Source organism: Aricia agestis, chromosome 11, assembly GCF_905147365.1.
Source record: "Aricia agestis chromosome 11, ilAriAges1.1, whole genome shotgun sequence".
NCBI classification, from domain to species: Eukaryota; Metazoa; Arthropoda; class Insecta; order Lepidoptera; family Lycaenidae; genus Aricia; species Aricia agestis.
This window is the reverse complement of record NC_056416.1, coordinates 10,153,018-10,177,091: the sequence shown is the minus strand read 5'-3', so window position 1 is coordinate 10,177,091 and position 24,074 is coordinate 10,153,018. Positions and strand designations below refer to the sequence as shown.

At 35.3% G+C, this 24,074-nt stretch overlaps 1 protein-coding gene across 1 annotated transcript in view; it reads left to right on the top strand.

The window, feature by feature from the left end:
- Positions 1–341: 341 nt before the first annotated feature.
- Positions 342–24,074, top strand: part of LOC121731521 (guanylate cyclase 32E) — a 77,727-nt gene continuing 53,994 nt past the window's right edge. Inside the window, exons 1-2 of the mRNA XM_042120974.1 lie at positions 342–516; positions 23,581–23,713. Coding sequence (XP_041976908.1) covers positions 490–516; positions 23,581–23,713 — 160 coding nt within the window. The 5' untranslated portion in view covers positions 342–489. The remainder of the gene's footprint in view (positions 517–23,580; positions 23,714–24,074) is intronic.

Genomic DNA, 24,074 nt, shown 5'->3' with positions numbered 1-24,074 from the left:
TTTTAAATATTTGAAAATAAATTATATCAGCCAGCGCGAGGCACATTCCGTTCATAATCCTAGTGAAACCTGACGAATTTGACAGATATTGAAACCTGTCCGTTTCTTTGCAGTCGAACTACTGGTAGTTATGTCTATTGTGACTAAACTCTTGAAAAAAAATACAGTTGATAGGGGATGGTCGCTTCTTAATTTCTCTATGGATATTGATTATGCTGTTAAACATTTCTAAACGTAACACATAATATGTATAAAGCTGTTAAGTACAACATAAGCGCAACATTGAATCAAGTCAAAAGCATGGTGAGTGTGCGTTTCGAGTCAGTCTGTATTAGCGCCGGCGGCCGACGGACGTAACTCGCATTGCCGCTTCGGTTCCGTAACTTTTCGCGATGGCGGGAAAATAAGTTTTCAGTTCGCGCCATTTTTACACAGACTGTGACAGCTATGTTTTTGTTTTTTTATTGACAAGTTTGTGACAAAGCAAAAATGGTGACGGTCAGCAAATGGTCGATGGTGAGTTCTGTATAATTGTCGCTTATTAGTTAGCATGTATGGGCATTTTCAAAAAAACGTGTACCCTTGCAAAAATATGTCTATATTTTTTAAGGTCATTTATTTACCTTTTTTTGAATGTCATATACAAGGAAAAATATTGAACTAATGGAATAAGTTAAAAAGAACGCTGAAAACGTTATATTATTCTGATATTATTGAAACAAAATCGAATTTTCGACGAAACAGATTCCGTTGTGCGACTAAATGTAAAATATAATTTAATACAAAAAAATACAGCAATAAATGGATTTCTTCGTTAATTTAATCTAGTGAAATGCATATTTAATTGTTTATTAAAAAAAAATTAGATAATTTCAAGGATCAACAAGAATAGCAATTATTTTTAATCCATAGTGTGACTATGTGACCCAACCACTAGGTTATTTTTCATTTTTTTTACATGAGTAAGTAATATTTAACATATTTAAAGGAGTTTTTATAACATAAAAACCTTTTATTTAAACATTTTTATTGTTGCACTACTTATAAAAGTAAAAAATTCTTTGATTTCATAGATTTAACTTCAATAATTAGAGGGACGAACATCTCATAATCATAAAGATGTGTTCACATGTCTACGAATTCCTAAGTTATTAATGACATCGGATTATATGCACGATCAAAGTGCCGAAATATCCATGCAAATATGCACGAAAATTGGTCGAAATATGCACAAAATATGCACAATCAAAAGTCACTTAATATTAAAATTTATTATTTTTTTGAAGACTTTTCCGGTAGTTACATTAATAAAAGCGCCAATTTTTATAATTTCATAAAATCCAGGATTTTTAATTTCTTGAAATAAAGACTTTTTATTTATTTATTATACGCCAATAATAATTTTCTACCAACATTTTCCGATTGAAATCTTAATGCCCATGGAAGTTAAACTACCGAAATATGCACTATCAACGAAAAATTGCCAAAATATGCACTATCGCCTAAAAAGTGACATTATATGCATTTGCATATGCAAGTATGCAAATGCATATAATCTGATGTCTAGTTATTATAAATCTGCAAATATCAACGACACAAAATGATTTTCAACTTTACTGATAGAAAAGTAGTGGAAATAAAATCAAAATTAAAAAAAAAAAAAAACTTTTAGGTACTTAAATTTTAAATATTTGTTATTGTTAAGTAAAGGCGACGCCTTGATAATTTGGCTGTAGCGATATCAATTTTTCAATGACTAAAGCTAAGAAATTAAAGTTCATTGTCAGTATTTATCATGTCTTTGTCTTTGATTTACCCATAGCATAACACGATTGGTCAACTTTTATAACACAGAATAATCAATCAAATAGACCTGTGTAAAAAAAAAAAAGGATTCCTATTTTTCCAACAGAGGAGAGTGATTTAAGCTTCCAAATTTGTACATGGCTTGGTTCAAGCATACACTTTAATTTGCCCATAGCTTATATGAAATGTATTTATGGTTTTTAAATTACGCGACAAAACTATTTTGTCGCTTACGCCCTTTCCATTTTTTGCTGTTCCATTGCTTGTTTTCTGTGAAAGGCCGGGCCGGGCTTTCATAGAAAACTAGCAATCTAAAACATATCCAAAACGGTTTTTTACTTTAACGCGGCGTCACCTTAACACATAAGTAATAAAAAATATATTTGTACGTTAATCGTACCAGTTTAAAAATCTCCAATTTTCTTAATAAAATCTGTGAATAAAAAAATAATTTATTTAAAATGTGAACTAAGCCTTATGCTTTCCGCCTGTTGTGACTTGTCCGTTCCATTATATGTGACCATACGAAAAGTCACAAGTCGGAAGTCACGTAATATTACTTTCTTTTACTTTTAAAGTGTTTGTATATAACCGATAATAGTTATCACAATTTCATTTTTTATACTAAATACTAAGCTAATTTTGCAACGTGTCAACAGTAGAAACAGTTGGAGAAAGTATAATAATGCTTACAAAATATGGTCACTTATCTGAACAAATAAACCGTTCCTGAAGAACCATCCAACCTGCGTCCGCGTCTTGTAGCAGATTTTTAACTACTAAATTCAAATTGAAGTTTCTCGATGTACAATGAAATATAGTGCTATCATTTAGTGCCGAAAATATTTTTGTAGTATGTTTATAAAACTAAAAAAAACGGTCACTAAACCGAACATTCCGGTCGGGTTGCTTTTTCATGATTATAATTTTAATTAATTTGTAGTTAAATTATGTTAGATTTTTCAATAACAAGACATTCAATTGATACATTAAGTATTTAGGAATCTAACATATGTTTTTTAAGTAACTTACTTTAAGAAAAAAAATAGTTATTAAAGATTTTGTTACAACTTCTGGGAAGGGGACAGGTGAATTTAATAGGTTTCGGTACTTAAAAACCCTTATAAATCTCATACTAAATAAAATTTTATACAAACGTGAATGTATTTTAATAAAAGAAAACTTGTTTATCCTCATACATTAAAATTACAAAATGTTAGTATGTAATTTTTTACAAATAATCTGTAGCGAAGTCAAGGGACAAGGTAAAAACCAGGGGTACACATTTTTTTGAAAATGCCCGTATACCATAAATGGGCGTAACATAGTATATTAGATCATTAGCAAGCAAACCTTTCAATGTTATGTAGGGTTAGCCTTACAATTAATGCAGAATAAGTTACAAGTTCTATGTCATATCTAACTATAATTGGCAACTGGAACAATTTCACCATCAAATTTCATTCAAAATTGGTTATCTGCAAATTTTTTTGTATTTAAAAATTAATGTTTCGGTATTTTTTCTACAGTCCAAAACTTTTTTTATTTTTGCTTGTTGCCCCTCTCAAGTTTCGTCGTAAGGGTTTTTGACTTATTGTTCAGTTCCAATTCATTAAGTTGGGCTATCATAACATTTTTTGTGTATATTTCTACGTAATTTTAAAAGTTCGTATAAACTAAACTATCAGTTTAATAAAGCTACCATGACCTCCTGCAAAGGTTTAGGTACACTTTTAAGTAACCACTTTATTGAAAAACTAGATGACGCCCGCAACTCCGTTGCGCCAAAACTGGTTTATCGCGCAAGAACTGTACATTTTTCCGGGACAAAAAGTATCCTATGTCCTTTCCCGTGACTCAAGGTATCTCCATGCCAAATTTCAGCAAAATCGGTTGAGCAGTTTGGGCGTGAAGAGGTAACAGACAGACAGACAGACACACTTTCGCATTTATAATATTAGTATGGATGCACGATTGCATTTCATATAAAATACCTGTAAGTATCTATCTATGTTGTCAGAAGCTTCAAGATCTAAAAATTCTTTTGAAAAATTATTCTTTACGCGAGCATACATATTTTATTGATTCGAGGTGTGAAAATGTGTTTCGTAAATGATAATATCGAGTGACATTAATGTAAATGGAAATGAACTTCATTATCACATTTTTCCATCTACAAATAAAATGCTCCCATAATTACCTGCCGCTTCAAAGGAACTTCCTCAAAAATATTTCTTTCAGAGTAAGGTAAACCAGCGATAAAGTCGAAAAATATCTATACTTGATAGAACTTACAACACCTATTAGGTCAGTATTTATAGCTACTTAGACTACTATGTTTTTCAGACCAGAATTTTCTTAGGTAGGTACCTAACGTTTATTCACTCCCTAAACTATTGCAATTATTTGAAGACAAAAATAAGGCAAATCGATTTAGCCGTTCTCAAGCTTTAACAAGACTAATTAGAATCTACTTATATGCAAAAAGGATGACCAGTGTTACTAAGCCGATGAATCATAATTAAAGTACAATCGTCTTCTGAATAATCTATTTCGAAATTGCGAAATCTGCAATTTATGATCCGATTCTATCAAACCCACAAGGAAAAATATAAATAAACAATTAATAAAGATCAGTTAAAGAAAAGATGCTACAAAGGACAATGGAAATCTAATAATAGTTGAAACAGGGCCTTGTGGCTCAGCTTGACACGCGAGCTTATCGTCGCTCCAGCTATCGACAAGGTCTAACACTAAGTGGAACTTAGGTAAAAATTGTGTAGTTACATACTATGACAATGTAGACACTTCCATAGTCATATAGGTATGTGTAATTGTGTAAACACTGGTACTCGCTCAATTCTAATGATACATAGTAGTTTATCGCGATGGAACTGTACATTTATAATATTCGATATCCTTTCCCAGGGCTCAAAGTATCTCCATAATAAATTTCAGCAAGATCGGTTCAGCGGTTCGGGTGTGAAGAGGTAACAGACAGACAGATTAATTATAACTAGAGATCGCCCAATGGTCGAAATTCGACATTAGTTTCAACGACATTAGGACTACATGTTTTGTAAAAAATATTGACTTTATCATAATTATTTTTTTCAACTCTTGTCTCTGGGACTCAGCTGATCTCAGACTAGCCGTGTAAGCATTGTCTAATAGTAGGTAAGATTCAATAAAAAAAAACTATAATCCATTTTCTAAATTTGTAACCTTGTTGTCAAGTGTCAACAGACTTCAAATTCTTCAACCATAAATAAAAGAGTATAATTCTATGTATAGGCCTGTCACTCAAAAATCTGTCATTTTTCCTAGTGTGTGAGTTGTAGTGTGTGTAATGTTTTATTTGTTAAAAAAATGTATGATTACGTTATGAATATGTTAAAAAAAAGCATAATTTCAAAATAATATTAGCTCGATGCACCATATAATCTATAACTGTGCAAAATTTCATCCACCTACGTTTACCCGTTTTTCGTCAAAAGGGATACAAAGTTTTTGGTTCACGTATTAATATAATATATAGATAATATTGTATGGATTTACAGTAGAGATGTGCCGATCATGACTTTGGCCGACTAGTCGGCCAATCACGGTTTCGGAAGTTTCCGTAACGCTTTTTTACTGCTGTTTCGCGTCGCACACGCCGCCTGCAAACGTGTTGAATCGTGTTAAGTATGTTAACTTCGCGTACGTTACTTTATTTTGTCAAGCTATGATATAGTAATGATGGTTTTCATTAAATATTTCATGTACATGAAATCTCGATGTAATAATACATACTTAATTTGTTGTTAAAATTATATTTACAAAAATAATATTATATTTACTAGCAAGCAATTTCAGAAACACTTCATTTAATTTTAAAATGTGTAACACTTATTGGGTGTGATCTGAACACATTATAAATAATAATCAAGGTTTTTATTTAATATAATTTCAATAATAGCAAAAAGGTAAAAAGCCGATTAGTCGGCGCTTTTTGTCGACTATTCGCCGACTAGTCACGGACTACAAAAGTGGCCGACTAGTCGGTATTTACCGACTAGTCGGCACATCTCTAATTTACAGCAAAGCCTCGCAATAATAGAAAAGTTTCGAAAGTGCGTCTGTCTGTTACCTCATAACGCTTAACCTCTAAACCAACATGGATCTTTGTTAAAAAGATTGAGTTTCTGGAAAGGACAAAGGAAATTTTTTGCCACGGAAAATCTACAGTTCTCTATCAATGACATTGCCATTTACATTAGAATTTCATTATACCAGAAACTACATATAATAAACCAATCTTTTAGTATTTATTTTACTAATAACTCGCTGTACTGGCCATTAGATACTTGTAAAACTATTATTTTTAATAAAATGTGTGTGAAACTTTTAAACAAAGTTAAGGAGAATTTTCGAACGTTCCATATAAGTTCTCGGGGCATTTCACACCAACTTTTAATCGTATCGCTATTCATGTCTTTCAAACTACGTTTATTGCTTAGTGCTAGTGAAATGTTTTGTCAATGTTATTTTTATCCAAGCCCAAGACTCAGTAGGTACCAAAATAATTACTCTGTGTCTATATATCTACAGGATGTTACAAAACTAAGTGATAATAATTTAGGGTTTGTATACAGTATTCCATTTAATTACCTCTATATAGTTTTCTGTGAAAGTAGCAGCGATGCGAGAGTAAGACATTTCTATAAATGTCTATTCTCGCAACGCCTCTCCCATAGGGTCTCATATAGAAATACCTCTAAAGGCCAAAAATATATTTTTCAGGGCTGCTATTTTCACAATCTATATATATATATATAAAACTCAAAGGTGACTGACTGATTGACATAGTGATCTATCAACGCACAGCCCAAACCACTGGACGGATCGGGCTGAAATTTGGCATACAGGTAGATGTTATAACGTAGGCATCCGCTAAGAAAGGATTTTGATAAATTCCAACCCTACAAGGTGTTCAAATAGGGGATGAAAGTTTGTATATAATAATACTTCTTAACGCGAGCGAAGCCGCGGGCAAAAGCTCATATATCTATAATATGTATTTTAGGGAAAGGTGACATAAGCACAACCAAAATTATTATTTAGTTTTGTTAAACTCTTTATAACTTAGGTAGGTATAAGGAAATACAAACTACAAGTGTGTAGCTACTAGCTGTACCTAACTCCTACACAAAGCAATCACTAGGTAGTAGTAACTAGTAACATAATATTATCATACAACTAGCAGACAATGATTAAACCCGCCTCTGTAAATTAATTCAATAGGATACATTATTGTAATGTTTTCACGGTAGACGTCAGCACCAGCACAGACAGTTAACAAATAGTTTTTTCGACGTTTGACAACGTTTCTGTCAATATTCTGATATGGTACGTGTTGGTCCAGTGGTTAAGAGCGTGGCTCTTGACTCGGAGGTCGTGGGTTCGATTCCCGCGTTGGGAACATGTTATTTCCAAGTTTGGTTAGGACAATGCAGGCTGATCACCTGATTGTCTAACAAGTAAGATGATCCATGCGTCGGATGGGCATGTAAAAAGTCGGTCCTGCCCCTGATCTCTCGCCAGTCGTGTCGATCTTCCGTCCCACTGGGTTATGAGAGTAAAGGAATAAAGAGTGCTCTTGTGTACTGCGCACTTACTTACACATACTTGGGCACTATAAAATTACTCCTGCGTACCTGGCCTGGCTTCAATGAAATCGGCCACCGTCACCGGTGTTGGGGGTATTATTATGGTACGTGTGCAACCCTGAGGTCGCGACCCCATATGGGGTCTATAATCTCCAAAAACTCATACCTGTGTACTATAATCTCCAAAGTAATTTTTTTTCTTACAGCCTGTACTGTGTTCCTTGCTAGAGGATATCTCTTGTTCTAAAATAAAATTCTCGTATCACAGTGTTTGTGCGCGAACTCCTCCAAAACGGCTCAACCGATTTTAATGAAATTTTGTATGTGTGTAACAAAAATAAGTGATAATACTTTAGGGTGTGTACGTGTTCCTTATTTCACATTTTCACTTTTGTATGGGCAAGGGCCCGAGCGTCACGAGTTTCCCCATACAAAAGTGAAAAAAAATGTTGGTCTTTCAGCGCTGCTACTTTCACAGTAAACTCTCTAGTCAGGTAATAATACTATATGTATAAATGTCACGTATTATAACGATACAAAAACTAAGACACTAGTTAATTTGATTTTGAAGTATCGCCCTCGGAAATGAAATGAAACGCAATTTACGACAAGCTTATCTTATGAAGCACAAAATTTTAGGCACAAAAAGGAATAATCTAATACTTGTCCTAAACTAATTTGTATTTCTTCGGCACAAAATTTAGGAACGTGGAAGTCTTTTCAGCATAGTAGGAAATCTTATTACTCGTAAACTTGTAAACTTGCTTTAAGCTTTGAAAGCCTTTTAAAAGTCTTTTAGATAAGACGTAATAGGTTGTCAACATCGGAAATCTTTTTACAGTAATTTTTAGAAACAATAATAATAATCAAAATTATGATACATTTCTTTCGCTTTACTTTATCTAAGTAGATCTTAAAAGCTAACTAAGTACGTTACAAAAACTTTTACAGATTACCTCTTTCGACAATTTCTAATCTAATTTGGCTATTGACATCTAGTCTTACTGCACCGTGTCTCTTTAAGAGCGCTTACAGACGAACGGCACGTGTCGGCGGCACGTGTCGGCGGCAGTCGACAGCAGTCGGCGGCACGTGTCGGCGGCAGTCGACGGAAGCCGTCGACAGTTTATCACGCTTGCAGTTGTGACGTAGCGCGTAAAGGTTTCGATATATTCGATAATCCGTTCGCTGCCGATTCAGCGGAAGTACTGTGAAAAAAATATCCGTTTGATGCGAGACGTCCGTTGTGTATGATACCGACCTGTGGCCGCTTACCTTTAGGCGGTACGTCACAACTGGGGGCCTACCACCACCTCTACTAAGCGACACCGTTTGACAGATAGGCATTATAATTACTTTAACATCAAGCTAGCGATCTTAAAAAAGTTGATATTTCACAGCGGATTTAACAATATTTAGCATTTTTTACTGTTTTTTAGTAAAATTGTATTTAAAAAGTGAGTACGGTAATGTTATTGTAATCTTACAACAAAGTTTTCTGGAAACATGATCGTTTTAGGAAAGGTCGTGGTAGGTCCCCTGCAAGCGTCATAAACTGTCAACGGCTGCCGTCGACTGCCGTCAACTGCCGCCGACACGTGCCGTCAACTGCCGTCGACTGCCGCCGACACGTGCCGCTGACTGCCGCCGACACGTGCCGTTCGTCTGTAAGAGCGCTTACACGTGCACTAAAACAATGGTAGAGAGAGTCTGACTAAATTTTATTCGCGCTAGTAAAAAAAGCAGCCAACAGGCTAATTTATTTGCATGCGAACTTTTTTCAGGTTACAAAAACCAAACAAGTAGCCCAGGGTTATGGCGTCCTTGCCTCTCCACCGTGGGAACAGCCACCCAATAAATCGTCTAGTTCGATCATTAGATGGAATTTAAAATAGATGATTTGATTACATCACTCGCATTAATATGTATCAGGCGGCGAAGGCTGCGCGGGCGCCGGGATAGGGGTTCGGCTTTGCGGGTGAACCTGACTAGAATACTAAAACCAGTGAAATGATTTTCTCCCACACCACCGACATACGAATTAAGAGAGCGCGCCATATGCGTTTCGTCCGAGTAGCGTTTGTTATCATGGCGTATGAATCATTAGCATATATCCGAATAATTTAATCATAATAAGCGAGATGAAAACGATCTTTGTTCCTGTTTTAGACATTTCAGGGTTTCAGGGAACCGTATAACGTATAGCTTTTCTTTTGGTGAAGGTGGCTGGTTTTTTTTTTAATGAAATAAGGGGGCAAACGAGCACACGGGTCACCTGATGGAAAGCAACTTCTGTCGCCCATGGACAGTCGCAGCATCAGAAGAGCAGCAGGTGCGTTGCCGGCCTTCTAAGGGGTAATAGGGGAGGGTAGGGAAGGGAATAGGGGAGGGTACGGAAGGAAATAGGGGAGGGTAGGGAAAGGAAAAGGGTAGGGGATTGGGCCTCCGGTAAACTCACTTACTCGGCGAAACACAGCGGAAGCGCTGTTTCACGCCGGTTTTCTGTGAGGGCGTGGTATCTCTCCGGTCGAGCCGGCCCATTCGTGCCGAAGCATGGCTCTCCCACGTCAAAAATTTTATTTAATAAAAATTGGTTTTATTTAAACTAGGTGAGTTACACGGGAATAAAATTTCCCAAATGTGTTCAGTACGCATGGGCAATAATTTTTCTTCCTTTATTCTCGTATTCCGTATCATTAGAGCGAGATCGGGTGCAGGACCGACTTCAGACTTGTTACACGACGCATAGGTCAATTTTCTTGGCGTTCAGATGACCAGGCTACATTGCCCCAACCCAACTTAGAAACAACATTACCCCTCGGCCCTCGCTTACGATCGTAGACCTCCATTTTTTCCCAGGCTCAACGTGAAAAAGTTAAGGTCGCCGTTGAGTCTCGTGTGTACCCCTGAGTGACTTTGGGAGACCTGGACCACTTTGGGAATTATTGCTCTAAACCATGGAAAGATAAAGAAAAGAAGAGCTATATTCAAGTCGAGTTCGTCTCAAGTTCGTTATCGTATTAAAGGGTAGATAGATAGATAGATAGAAAATGCTTTATTTGTACAAAAATTACAAACTAAATTACAATTTAAAAATAATATAATATGGACCTGTACAAACAGGCGGTCTTACCGCTGAAAGCGGTTTTAGACAACCTTAATAGGTATAGTTGTTTGATGTGTCAATATTTTTATTAAGAAGAGGGTTGATGTAAGCTTACATAGGGAATACATTGCTACATTGAAAACGACGCGCCATGTCCATATAAAATGACCCTTATAGCTCACACGAAGATAAAGCAGGAAATTTAAATATTAGCAAGTATGTAAATTGCAGTATTTTTTTCTGCTTTTTTTAATATTCAGGAATTCCTACAAATTTGGGAAACATTATTACAATATCGATATAAATAAAAACGAATCCATATTTCGCTTGGTCACGACATCACGCGTAAACGGCTGGACCGATTTTGCTGAAATTTGGTATAGAGATAGGTACTTTGAGTCCCGAAAAAGAACATAGGATACATTTTGTCCCGGAAAAAAATATGGTTACTGTATATTATACTTGGGTAATGGGCTGTTGCGAATTTACGGCTCTTAACTTTCGCCTTACCTTTTATACATGGCTTTAACCCATAATTTAAGTATTTTAATGCATGTGTCAGTGTGATTCAGATGGTACGTCTGTTGCATAAAGTTAATATACCTAGCGCTAGGTATATTAACTTTATGGTCTGTTGTAATATGGCATCTTATAGCTTTTCTACCTACTTAAGGGCATGTTTCACCACTTCCTGATAAGGCTATCCACCAATCAACGTGACAGATCAAGTATGGAGAATCTGTCAAAAAAATTGTGAATAGCCTATTAGCACAGTATAGCAATATGACATATCCCTACAGTAGTGAAACGAATGTACTTGCGCAGAGCAACGGAGGGGTACCCGCGGGGAAGCGGGCGGCGCGGGCCCGCGTACACAAACTCGCGGAGTTTGTATACCTGCGCCCACAGGGGTGACGTTGGCGCGTTGTCTACGAGTTTTGTGTTGTAAAACGATAACTTATCTTATAAACAAGGGGATATTATAATAAATGTTCAGTGTACGGATGTAAATATGATTCAAAAAACAAAAAGGATTTAAATTTTCATAAATATCGGTTGGCCTTGGCGGCATTTATTAGCATCTCTGTTTTATTGTTTACGTTGTAAGAAGTGTAACAAGGAGAGAAACAATATAGAATAAATTAAAAATCTGTCAAATACCCTGTTACATACTAATTAGTACCTACCTAGCTAGGTACACACACCGAGTGTAACATTTTGTCCTTTGGACCGCCCTTACCGCGCACGTAATAAGAGTTTTGAACAGGGATGTTAGACGGCCACTTGGAAATCCTTGTATCGAGCTGGCTGAAAACTGGTATCGGAGACAGAAAACTGGTACGCTTGTGCTCCGCTCCAGCGCTGCGAACACTGATGACAAACTGTGTCGGAAGTCGCATCCCAGTGAAAAAAATTAATACTTTAATTTCGTATACTGTTAATAGAGGGCAGTAATCATCGAACGCACGGAAGAAATATCATTTTGAACTGCATTATCTTTTTGATATTATACTGCATAATTCGGGTTTAAAATGTAAAATTTATTGAAAAAATAGATAAATGATTCATAACGAAGATTTTTGTAAGAAACGAGGGTTTGTTTGCTTAACCAAACAATGGAAAAGATGGTCGGTCAAGGGCCAATCTTGGTATTTTTGCGTACAAGGACCGAGTAGTCTTGGTACATGGTACGTGGAACCAAAACCTGGTACCTATGTGTACCAAGAAATTGGTACGTCTGACATCCCTGGTTTTGAAGTGCTTCTCTTACCCTGACATGTGATTAATTATTTATTGGATATTTTATATATTCGAAATTTCGAATGCGTTTTCATTATTAATCCTTCGATCGTGATTCATGGATCCTTGGAAATCTATTGTTATTCTATTGTGTCTCGCTCACCGGTGAGCTTATAGGGCTTGATGGGTTAATTAATTTTTTAAATAGAGAACTAAAATCATCTAAAAATAAAGTTTCACGTAAATATCTGGCAGTACGACATAATATGTAAATATAACACGCTGATTAAACAGATTAAATGATAACATTTGCATTACAAGCACAATATTTTATTTTTATTTTATTTTCCGTTTCGTGGCAACCCTGGCATATCTGCTCGGTACCTGTCATCGGTGGCGGCATCGTGCGACATCAAAGGCGTTTCGTTACTGTAGGGACTAATATTGCTATACTGTGCTATTAGGCACTTTATCAGAAAGTGGTGAAACAGGCCCTAAATATTCATATTTTTTATTTCCATATTAGCTAGGCCTAGCAACTTTTGGATTGTCCTACATGATGCATCCAGTTTGCATCATGTAGGACAATTCCAAAAGTTGTACATACAGTATTCCAGAGAGGTGGGATCTCATCCGGATTCCGGAGTAAAAAACTTACACAGGGCGCGGTGGCATCACCATTTATCAAAGAGATGGGAAATTGTTATTTAAAAAATAACTGCTCTTATGCATTGATGAAGGCAACCGTCAGTCATATAACCTATTCCTGGGTCACAAAACTAACTTAAAAGACCTCGCTAACTGGCTTACTGGGAATTAGGCACACTTGTCACTTACGTCTTACTTACATTGGTAGCTAATAGTGTTACAAGGAACTACCGTACTTCAATGTTAGTACTTAGTGATGATGGCGATGATAACAGTGATACTGTTGAAGAATCAATGGTGTTGGTCATCACCAATGATGTTGATCGTCATCAGAACAAGTACCAACATCACGAAGGGTAACCGCACTCCTGTGTGGGCCACTGACGCGACATCTGTGTCAATGCCGCGCGTACTATCTACATTAGCTGTTATCGCCTATTGGAAACTAAACTACTCAATAATTTGCATTCATGTAATAGGTCGGTGTCCCTGACTTCGGTCGTAGACATACTAGTGCTATGTACATCTATGTTACATACTCGAACGATTACATTATATACCAGTAGAGGGAATTTGGTTTAGTAATAAAGAAGTTATTTCATTTGTCAAATTCGGTACTGTCTTGAAATTATTGCACCTACTTGTAAAATGTTACATATAAGTACTAATGAGGCTGATTTGTTGATTTTCAATTTTTAATTAATTTGTATTGAATACCTATAATATAAGGACGACATTATCGTTTTACGATAAAGTACTTAAATTAGAAAAAAAATTATATACTTCTGTGTAAGTACTATGTTGTCCGAAACTGAGCGCGAAAAAAATCCTCCATAAATACTAAATAGCCTACCATACATTTTTTCGCTATAAAACCTAGCATTCAACACTCTGCCCTTCCTCTATTTTCGATGCAAAAAACAATTAACATTTTCTCTTTATTATATTAGTATTTAATACAAGTCAAGAAAATTTTCCCGCAGTTTTCGTCACGTTATTAATAACTGAATTTTCCTCGTGATTTTCTTACGACGATATTATTCGTCGAGAATCGAGATAGCACGGGACTCGTCTTGACGTGATATTTATAATACCATTATAAATATCACGTCCTGTGCCTTTACCTTAAATAAATTTTCTACGAATATTGTAAAAATAAAATATAGATGATACTATACGTCATATAGTTTATTCTTGAAATTAAATTAATTCCTTCTTATTTACTTGATAATTTAAAATTATGTTTATAAAGTTATTCGAATTATTTAACATCTTCCTAAGGTATGACTTTAAGTAGGTACCAAACAGGTTTAGTAATATAATTTTTAAAGTTAAGGTAAAAAACATATAGTTCATTCACCCGTCGATCGTGGAAAAACGAGACACAATAAAATTTCTATTGTGTCTCGGTCACCGGTGACCGTATATTGGGGCTTGATGAATTAAGGAGTGAGCACACTGAGACGGGCCGTGCCGGGGCTCAGCGTGCCGGATCTCAGCGTGCCGGATCTCAGCGTGCCGGATCTCAGCGTGCCGGGGCTCATCGCAAAAATCCGCCTCCATACAATTTGTATGGAAGCGGAAATCCGCTGCGACCCGACACATACATCATACATCTTGTATGGAGGCGGATTTTTGCGATGAGCCGCGGCACGCTGAGCCCCGGCACGGCCCGTCTCAGTGTGCTCACTCCTTTAATGCTACTATGTTCTAAAAAGATAAACTATTGTAAATGTCGACGAAATTACGACACAGACGTACCCCGAGGGTGAATTGTCAGACTTCCAAATATATTAAATAAATGTTCGACAGAACCTAGTACAAGTTTTCCTCGACCAAGTTTTGAAAGATCCGTAGTTTGCACCTCAGATTATGTAGATAAACATCAAACATAGATTGCAGGCTAATATTATATTATCAAAATAATAAATTATATTATGCAAGTGTGTCTTTCTGACAGTCTTAATTGCCTCTGCCTATTTATCTTCTTAACCTACTTCCAAAAAAGGTATAGGTTCTATGTTCGGCTGTGTTTTACTTAATTTTTTAAAACGATATCTAATTAGGTCCCTATAATATAATATTACTTCTTTATTAAGAAAAGTGTACCTCATTGCTTTAGAGTTCAATAATAACAATCATCCAATCCAATGCAGGTACTTCTATTGCATCGAGTAATTTACAGCACTCTCCCCTGCAAGGTATATCTGTCAGTTTTGTAGACTGTCGACGATTAAACTAAACGACAGTTTAACCGGGTTATAGTTACATAAATATAGGTACACATCTATTCCTATTTTTATCTGACAGTCAATGTCCCCGCCTAGAGAAAGTCCCGAATTGCACTTTACGACTAAACGTATTCGTCCAAGAAAATGTATTTTAATATTATCCTGTGTATAGTCTACAATGATATTATAATATAAAAAGTCTATAGGGGTAGCCGTATTGACATAGGGGAGGGCACTCACGTTTAAGATTTTAGAATTTTGACTCCTCCCGTATCATGTTATACATTTTTCAACTAAAAGGAGGAAAAACTTTCCCCAAAAAACGCGCTAATGAGTGCAGTTTCTGTGGTGCAGATTTATTAATTTTTCTGACAAAATGAAATTCAATTGTCATGTTAATAAGTTTAATTGGAGTAAAAAGTGGCGAACAACGATTTTGCAACGATATACCCAAAAGAGGCGAGCCGCCAAACTTGTTATACTGGTCCATGTACACCGCACAGTGCGATAATGCTACCATTGTGAAAGTTATAAATTACTTTGTAAGTGATACCCGACGAGTCAAAAATCCACCTTTCTGGAAGTCGTTAAAAAGTAGAAACGATCAGTCGCAGAATTTAGCACTAGTAGAAGCCGAATTAATTTCTTTACCTAGTAGCTACCCTAGTAGGCAAAAAGGTAATTGAATGGATAACATAGGTTCACGGTCTTTTAATTTGCCTTCTGTCTCTAGAGTAGTTTTTTATTTGATACTAGCTGTTACCCGCGACTTCGTCCGCGTCAACAAAATGTAAAATACATAGGTAAAAAATAAAAAGTAAAGAAAATATCCTCCTCCTTTTTGGAAGTCGGTTAAAAAGTAGCCTAAGTTACTCCATATTACATCAGCTATCTGCCAATAAAAGTTCCGTCAAAATCGGTCCAGCCATTTCGAAGATTAGCCGGAACAAAAAGACAGACATACAGACAGAAAAAAAATCTAAAAATTGTTATTTTGGTGTAAGTACCGTCTAAATATTCATATGCATGTAGTAAAAAACGGTTATTTTAATATTACAAACAGACACTCCAATTTTATATATATATATATATATATATATATATATATATATATATATATATATATATATATATATATATATATATATAGAGATAGGCTTTACAGACCACAGTTTAGACTTCAAAAATAATTTTTTAGTTAAGTGGTGTACCTATATTGTAGGTATACAGTCTATATCAAAACTTAATAACTCAACAAAATTTTTTAAAGTAAACTGTCGTTACGATTTTCCTCGATTTTAAAAGTACTATAAAATGTATTTCCGCCGACCGCCCATTAGAAGAAACCTCGTTCCTTGATTGAGAGAAATGGCTAAGACGGTGGACATAAAAAAATGGTTAAAGTTTTTAAAAGCGCTTCCAGTTTCACATAAAAAACTTACTCTTGTTATCATCCGACTACCACAGAAAAAGAATAAAAAAGTTTTTTTAAGTCTTAAATTTCCCTCAGGGTGACAACGACAATTTCTTAAAACGACAACTTCCGAAAACAACAACTTCCAAAAACGACAACTTTTGGCGTAGCGATTTTTTATTTTAAATATTCGAAATCAAAATCAAATCATTTTTATTTAGTTAATTTTTTGCAAAATTCTTTCTCAATGGCGCGGCGCCGTAAGAAAATTACTCACAAAAAAAAACTATAAATAAGTGAGTATATATTATATTGCTGCACAAAAGCTATGTAATCTCTGTATAGTAGATAGTTTAATTTTAACTTTGTAGACACCACCTGCCGTGGAAGTACGAAGTTCAAGCAACTTGAACGAAATAAAAATAATATCTCTGTAAACTACGTCCGAGCAATCTGTTACCGTGTCATTTATCATTCATTACGTCTAGGGAAATTTTCATTTACTTAGGCTTCGTTGTTATAAATTGTCTTAAAATATCATCAATTCTATTTGAAATCATGAAAAATATATTTTAAAGCCTTGACAAAGATTTTATCATCAGTCTTGAAGATAATATTTATTAATTCGCCCCTTTTAGTATTTTTTTTGAAATAAGATGTCTTATTATTGAACTTGTGAAACATGCTAGATTAGTAAGCAAGGTACGATTTTTCCAATACGAATTTTCCAATTTCCTTCTAGCTACCACCCGGTTTTCACTCTAATGGGGATTTTTGAACAAATATGTTTAACCTTTTTTTGACCTTCAATGGCGTTATATTAGCAATAAATTCGACGAACATCACGTTTCGAACTTTTGGTACGCTTCTCGTATCAGCTTTCACATAATGAGAACTTGCATTTGACGAACCAGCCATTATAAATAAGATTGAAAGGAAATTTAAAACACTACAGAGGTCAATAATGAGGATTGACCATTTTTTTTTAATTTTGCTCATTACAAAAACATTTCGAGGAATAAGGTCAGCGATCGTTTTTCTGTATTTAAACGAAAAAAATATTCATTAGTTACTTATATTTTTGAACAAATATGTTTAACCTTTGTTTGACCTTCAATGGCGTTAAATTAGCAATAAATTCGACCAACATCACGAACTTTTGGTACGCTTCTCGTATCAGCTTTCACATAATGAGAACTTGCATTTGACGAACCAGCCATTATAAATAAGATTTAAAGGAAATTTAAAACATAGGTACTCAGAGTTCAATTGTCCGCCGATGATGACGTCAGAGCGAAACTTTAAAAATTTATTGAGAAAAAACTAGCCAATGAATTTCAAAATTATTTAATTTATATTCTTAAAATACCCTATTTTAACGAAAAAAAAAAAAGTACATGTGTTTTTTTTTTGGACAATGCCCATTACCAGTCCATTTCAGCCAATTACTAAAACGTGTGTGGCTTATCCAATGGGTGTATTTAAATTTCTTTGAGTATTGAAAATGTAATTTCTCTCCGTCTTATTTCTGTGCAGAGTGAAGTCTTAAGGCCCAGTAGTCCCTAAAATAAGCAGGTCTATGTCTGTCAGTACGAATATTGACGTTAAGAGGATTCCACACCGCCCTTTTTTCCATACAAACGTTGTCCCCTGTTTCCTCCCTGGATAATGCTAGTAGAGTTATAATTTTTTCCTAAATATCTACGGCCACTAATACAATGTCCCTATGTTTTCTTTTTTTTCATAATTTAATTATTAAATAAGATATGAACGTTCAAAAACCCAAAAAAATGGCCAGATTTTCCGCTGTGTTCAAACGTCCAGAAAACAGATTTGGCTAGATTATACAAAAAAAGCAAAACATAGGAACACAGCTCAAGCCTTTTTTTAATCTTTAATGAAAGAAGTACTTAAATCGGTTAAGTTTTGGAGAAGGAATCAGGGGACAACGAATCGTTGATTTTCTGGATTTTCTGCAGTTGTCTCTATCGCATTCTGCGGTATAGGCTTGAGGTAAGGGAGACAGCTATAGATATTACACGTACTTTTTTTTCATTTCTCTAGCCCCTGTTGTATCCTCTTATGGACATTAAAATAACATTCATATCAGCGCGCCTTAAAAATAGAAAATTGGAGTAAAAACCTTTTGTTTTTAGTATTACACAAATCAAATATATCAAATAGTTTAGGTTAGGTTACGACACATATACTACATTTTTTGTTTTTTCAGAAAGTGTGTAATGTAGCCATAAAATGATTTAATTATGAAAAATAGCGTTATAGCAGTCATCTTTGAGATTTTTTTCTATCGAGCAGAATTTTTCAAATTGTATACTGATATACCTTTGCGTTTAGGAAATTTTCTCAATTTTAAAACGGTACTTATTTTATACTTAAATAATGACATTTCCTTTACTAAAAACGTGTTTTAAAAAACCCATTTTACGTAGTTGCAACCACCACAGCGCCTTAAGTTATTACATTAATGTCCTAAGAGAATACCAATTTACATATGCAACAGGCTCCGTTTAAACACTACGAAGTACAGTCGCTTGACACACTTTTTCTATGGCGTAGGGCCGACTTTTTGTCATGCCATTAGGAAGAACATTTTTTTCAACGCGAGAATCAAACTAGGTAACTAGGTAAACTAGTAGGCGGCCTACATGTCCCAAAAATATAATTTGCTTCCTCTAATAAATGCAATATTCGGCCCTTAAATTGTAACATTTCAATGCACTCAATCAACTTTTAAAGTTATGGTCAACTATGTAAACGCTTTACTTTCTATATCCAGGTAAAAGGAAGCTTGGGTTGAAAGCATTATATTTATATCCATTAATTTTATTTCCAAGCATTATATTTCCAGGGCTTAGGTATCACTAGAAGAGTCCATTTAACCAAAAAAATTGGGTGTTATTTTTTTTTTTTCAATGACATATTTTATCTATCTATCTATACTTATAATAAAATCGTAGAGGTAAAATTTTTGTACATTGAAAATAAACTTAAAAAAATGAGTCAGGGGCATATTAGAAGAGTAGTAGAATACATTTTAACTGTTTTTGAAATTTTTGTTTCTCTGTCTGTTTGTCGGTTTGTCTGTTTGTCTGTTTGTACAGGCTAATCTCTGAACCCGCTGGACTGATTTCAATGAAATTTGGCATGATGATACCTTACATCCCTGGTCAACATCTTAGATACTTTTTTTTAACCGACTTTAAAAAAAGGAGGAGTTAATGTTTACTTTGCTGTTTGTGGTCAGATTTTCAAAATTCTTTTTTTGTTGTATAGATTGCCCGAATTTGATACCATGTTTACAATAAAATCGGCCAAGTGCGAGTCGGACTCACGCACGAAGGGTTCCGTACCGTTATAGAGAAAAAATAGGCCAAAAGTTGTGTTTTTGTATGGGAGCCCCCCTTAAATTTTAATTATATTCCAATTTTATTACTAATTATCAAATAACACATATATTTAAGGATTCTGTGAAAATTTCAACTGCCTGCCTGTTGTAATTATTGGTATCGAGCAAAAAAGGCCAAAAAAGTCATGTTTGTTGTATGGGAGCCCCCCTTAAATATTGATTTTATTTTGTTTTCAGTATTTTTTATTATAGCGGCAACAGATATACATAATCTGTAAAAATTTCAGAACTCTAGCTATAACGGTTCTTAAGATACAGCCTGGAGATAGACAGAAGGACAAACAACGAAGTCTTATAGTAATAGGGTCCCGTTTTTACCCTTTGGCTACAGAACCCTAAAAACGGTGACTTGATAAGTAATGGAATTGAAGAAACTTCTCGGAATTTACAACGACAACCAAAGTGATTACCAACTCTAGCAAAGGTCGATCTTTAAAACTTTTCCTAATATTCGTAAACGCTTATCCAAACACTGGATGGATATTGACCACTGCGTATCTCAATTCGTTACCAGCCATGGAAATTTTAAAGTCAAACTTTACGGATCTAAGTTACTAGCATCGGTCGAGCACATAGGTAGAAATGGTAGAATATGTACGACCGAAGGCAGTATGTTTGAATCATGTTCTCTGGGAGAGTTTTTTCTGCCAAGACGAAAGAACTACAATGCTAGACAACCTACAGTGTAAATCTGATGTCGCATACTACGTGGACAGCAGGAAATTAATCCGTGTCTTCAAGCGTTTTTGTCATAATTATTATAGGCAACAGTCTAACACAACAAATTCCAATATTAATTTAGCTATACTTAGTACAGTTACAATTTTTATAATTATATTTTATTTTCGTGGTGCATTAAAAATTTCGTGTGTAATGTAGATCCAAATAAAATAGTCGTAGATGGGTGTTCAATTTTGTAAATCTCGATTTTAACAACATACATTCACGCGGACGAAGTTGCGGGCAACAGCTAGTCCTATTTAAAATCGTTGCAGAACGGTCACTCGCGGCGCGGGGGAATGAGAGGGGGTAACGCGGGGGGAGACGCGCGCGCGGGGTCACATCACGCGCAGGCGACGCGTCGTGTCCATTAATTGTAGTGTTTTTTTAGGATAACTGTCGGAAGCTATTTCTCAACATTTTAGTACTGAGTGATTATAAAAGAAAAAATACGTGTAATTTTATTTTTAACAAGGATCAATATATCAAAATTTGGCAGGAAGGTTTAATTGCACCCTGTATAAACCGACATTGGATTTTTTTTTTCTACAGGCACCTTTTCTAGAAAAGGAAATTTGTAATTCTCAAGATTCACAAAGTAGAAAGATTTCTTTCAATTATCCTTTGTCAGAGCACCAGACATTTGTTAAAGTCTGCATCTCGACTTCCGGCGTAATTAAAGGCTTTTATGGCTAAAGTCACCCTTTTGGACAATCGTTCATGAAAAACGAGAAACAAAACGGCATTTGATTTCTTGGCTCTTGATTAGCCTTTGCCTCAGTATAACTACTGACTAGAGATAACTTTGTAACAATAGGATCTAATCATGAATTTGTATGAGACGAAATACGATATTAATATTCTGTATGCACCTATGGATATGGCATAATCTTCGTAGATTAAACTACATTTTTGTCTTTAAAATTAAGATGTTAAAAAAAAGGTATACTTGCGTGCATTTACCATTGAATTTTTTCTATAATATCTAAGGTTTTTAGATGACTTTTTGATTGTATCCATATACCATACTAATAACTAGTTGCTCTGTCTATTGTGCTAATAGACGCGAAAGTTTATACTCATTATATCGCGCGTATCGCACGATAAACCAATTTTTGTCCAAGCGAAGTTGCTAGCAACACCTAGGCATTTATCTACTAATGCTTATGACTGGGTAATAAAACGGGCAAGCCTCTCTGATGCGAGGACAAAAGGTGACGAAAAGCCATAACTTTCTTATATTTTCATGGGTTTGCCCAATGAAGTATTGGTTTTAATAATATTTTTATGATGCCATTCATAAAAACACACACTTGCCATGATAATATTTAGTTCACCTAGAGATCATAAAGTAACTTATATTTTTTTATGATTTTAATTTCTTTTGCTTACTTACAGTTTTAAAAACACTGTAATTAAGCAAAGAGTTCCGTACCCAAAGGGTAAAAACGGGACCCTATTACTAAGACTTCGTTGTCTGTCCGTCTGTCTGTCTCCAGGCTGTATCTCAAGAACCGCTATAGCTAGACTTCTGAAATTTTCACAGATTGTGTATATCTGTTGCCGCTATAACAACAAATACTGTAAACAAAATAAAATTAATACTTCAGGGGGGCTCTCATATAACAAACGTGTTTTTTTTCGGCTTTTTTCGCTCTATATCAATAATGGCAAGAGGTATAGGCACTTGAATTTTTCACACATTCTTTTGTTATATGACTGTGTAATTTAATATTTAATAATAATATTAAAATAAAATAAAATATAAATTTAAGGGGGCTCCCATATAAAAACACAATTTTCAGCCTATTTTTGCTCTATAATGGAACCCTTCGTACGCTAGTCCAAGTCGCACTTGGCCGATTTTTATTATTTTATACTCATAATTCTTAAGGAAAGTGAATAAATTATAACTTATAAAATATAATTTATTTAATAGAATGTTCATTTGATTCATTTGAAGTGAATTCAAATGAATCGAACAAAGACCAAGCTCATGTCAAATAGCACGAAACGTAGAGTCAAAGTGGATGGGGAGGAGATACACTATGTCGACGAGTACGTTTATCTAGGCCAACTAATATCTTTTTATAACAGGCAAGACAAAGAAATAGACCAACGTGTTGAGAAGGCATGGAGAAGCTTTTGGTCAATGAAACATCTGATGAAAGGGGACCTACCAATATGCCTAAAACGTAAACTCGTGGACATGTGTATCTTGCCTATTCTGACCTACGGTGCCCAGTCCTGGTCTTTGACAGCTTCACAGAAGTCCCGACTCGGAGTTTGCCAACGAGCCATGGAACGCAGCATTCTAGGTATAAAAAGGATTGACCGCGTCCGGAATACCACCCTGCGTTCCCAAACGAAGCTCGTTGACGTAGGCAGAAAGGCAGCTAGCCTTAAGTGGAGCTGGGCAGGGCACGTTTCCCGTATGCACCCGGACAGGTGGGCGCGTCTAGTTTCGGAGTGGCTACCGAATGGTCGGCGTAACAGAGGCCGACCCAAGAAAAGGTGGCGCGACGAACTAGATGCGTTTGATAAAGAGTGGCCAACAACTTCACAGGATCGTGAACTTTGGAAAGAGAGAGGGGAGGCCTTTGCCCAGCAGTGGGACACTGTAGGCTGATAATAATAAATAGAATGTTAATGTTATGTACTCGTATACCGTGAAGGCGTGGACCTATTTTGACCACGTAGGTTTAATGCAGGGCGCTGTCCCTTACAGACTCTCTAGTTTAATATTAAAGTTAGAAGCTGATATAGTATGTTGCGTGATAGAATAGTAATGTATTTATGTAAGGCTAATTTTAATATATTTTTTTTTTTATTTTCAGTGGCATCGGCTGTGCATACTTATGGCTGCTCTCGGCACGGCGAAGGGTGAAAAATTTACCCTAGGCTACCTGACTGGATCACAAAGAAAAATTGGCGACATGAACTACCAAAGACCTGGACGTGTTATTTCAGGTACATTTTATATTTCTAGATTTTCCAGAAATAGCTTGATTTGAAGAATTTGATGCTCGCAAACTTCCGCATTGTTAGCGTTGAAGTTGCGTCTCCAAGTTGGAACTATCAAGAAAGTTCAAAGTTGAAATGTTGATCATCAAAATAGTCAAAGTTCCCAAATTGGTGTCAGTGTAACAAATACTGTTCTTCCTATATACTTACTTAGTATACAATATACATACATGCATACATAATAGAATAGAATAGAATACTTAAACGTTTTTTTGCAGCTATAACTATAAAAATACATTCTTAATAAAAAGAACAAACGTAGTACTTCCATAATCTTTTTGAATTCATAATCCTACGTTCATTTTGC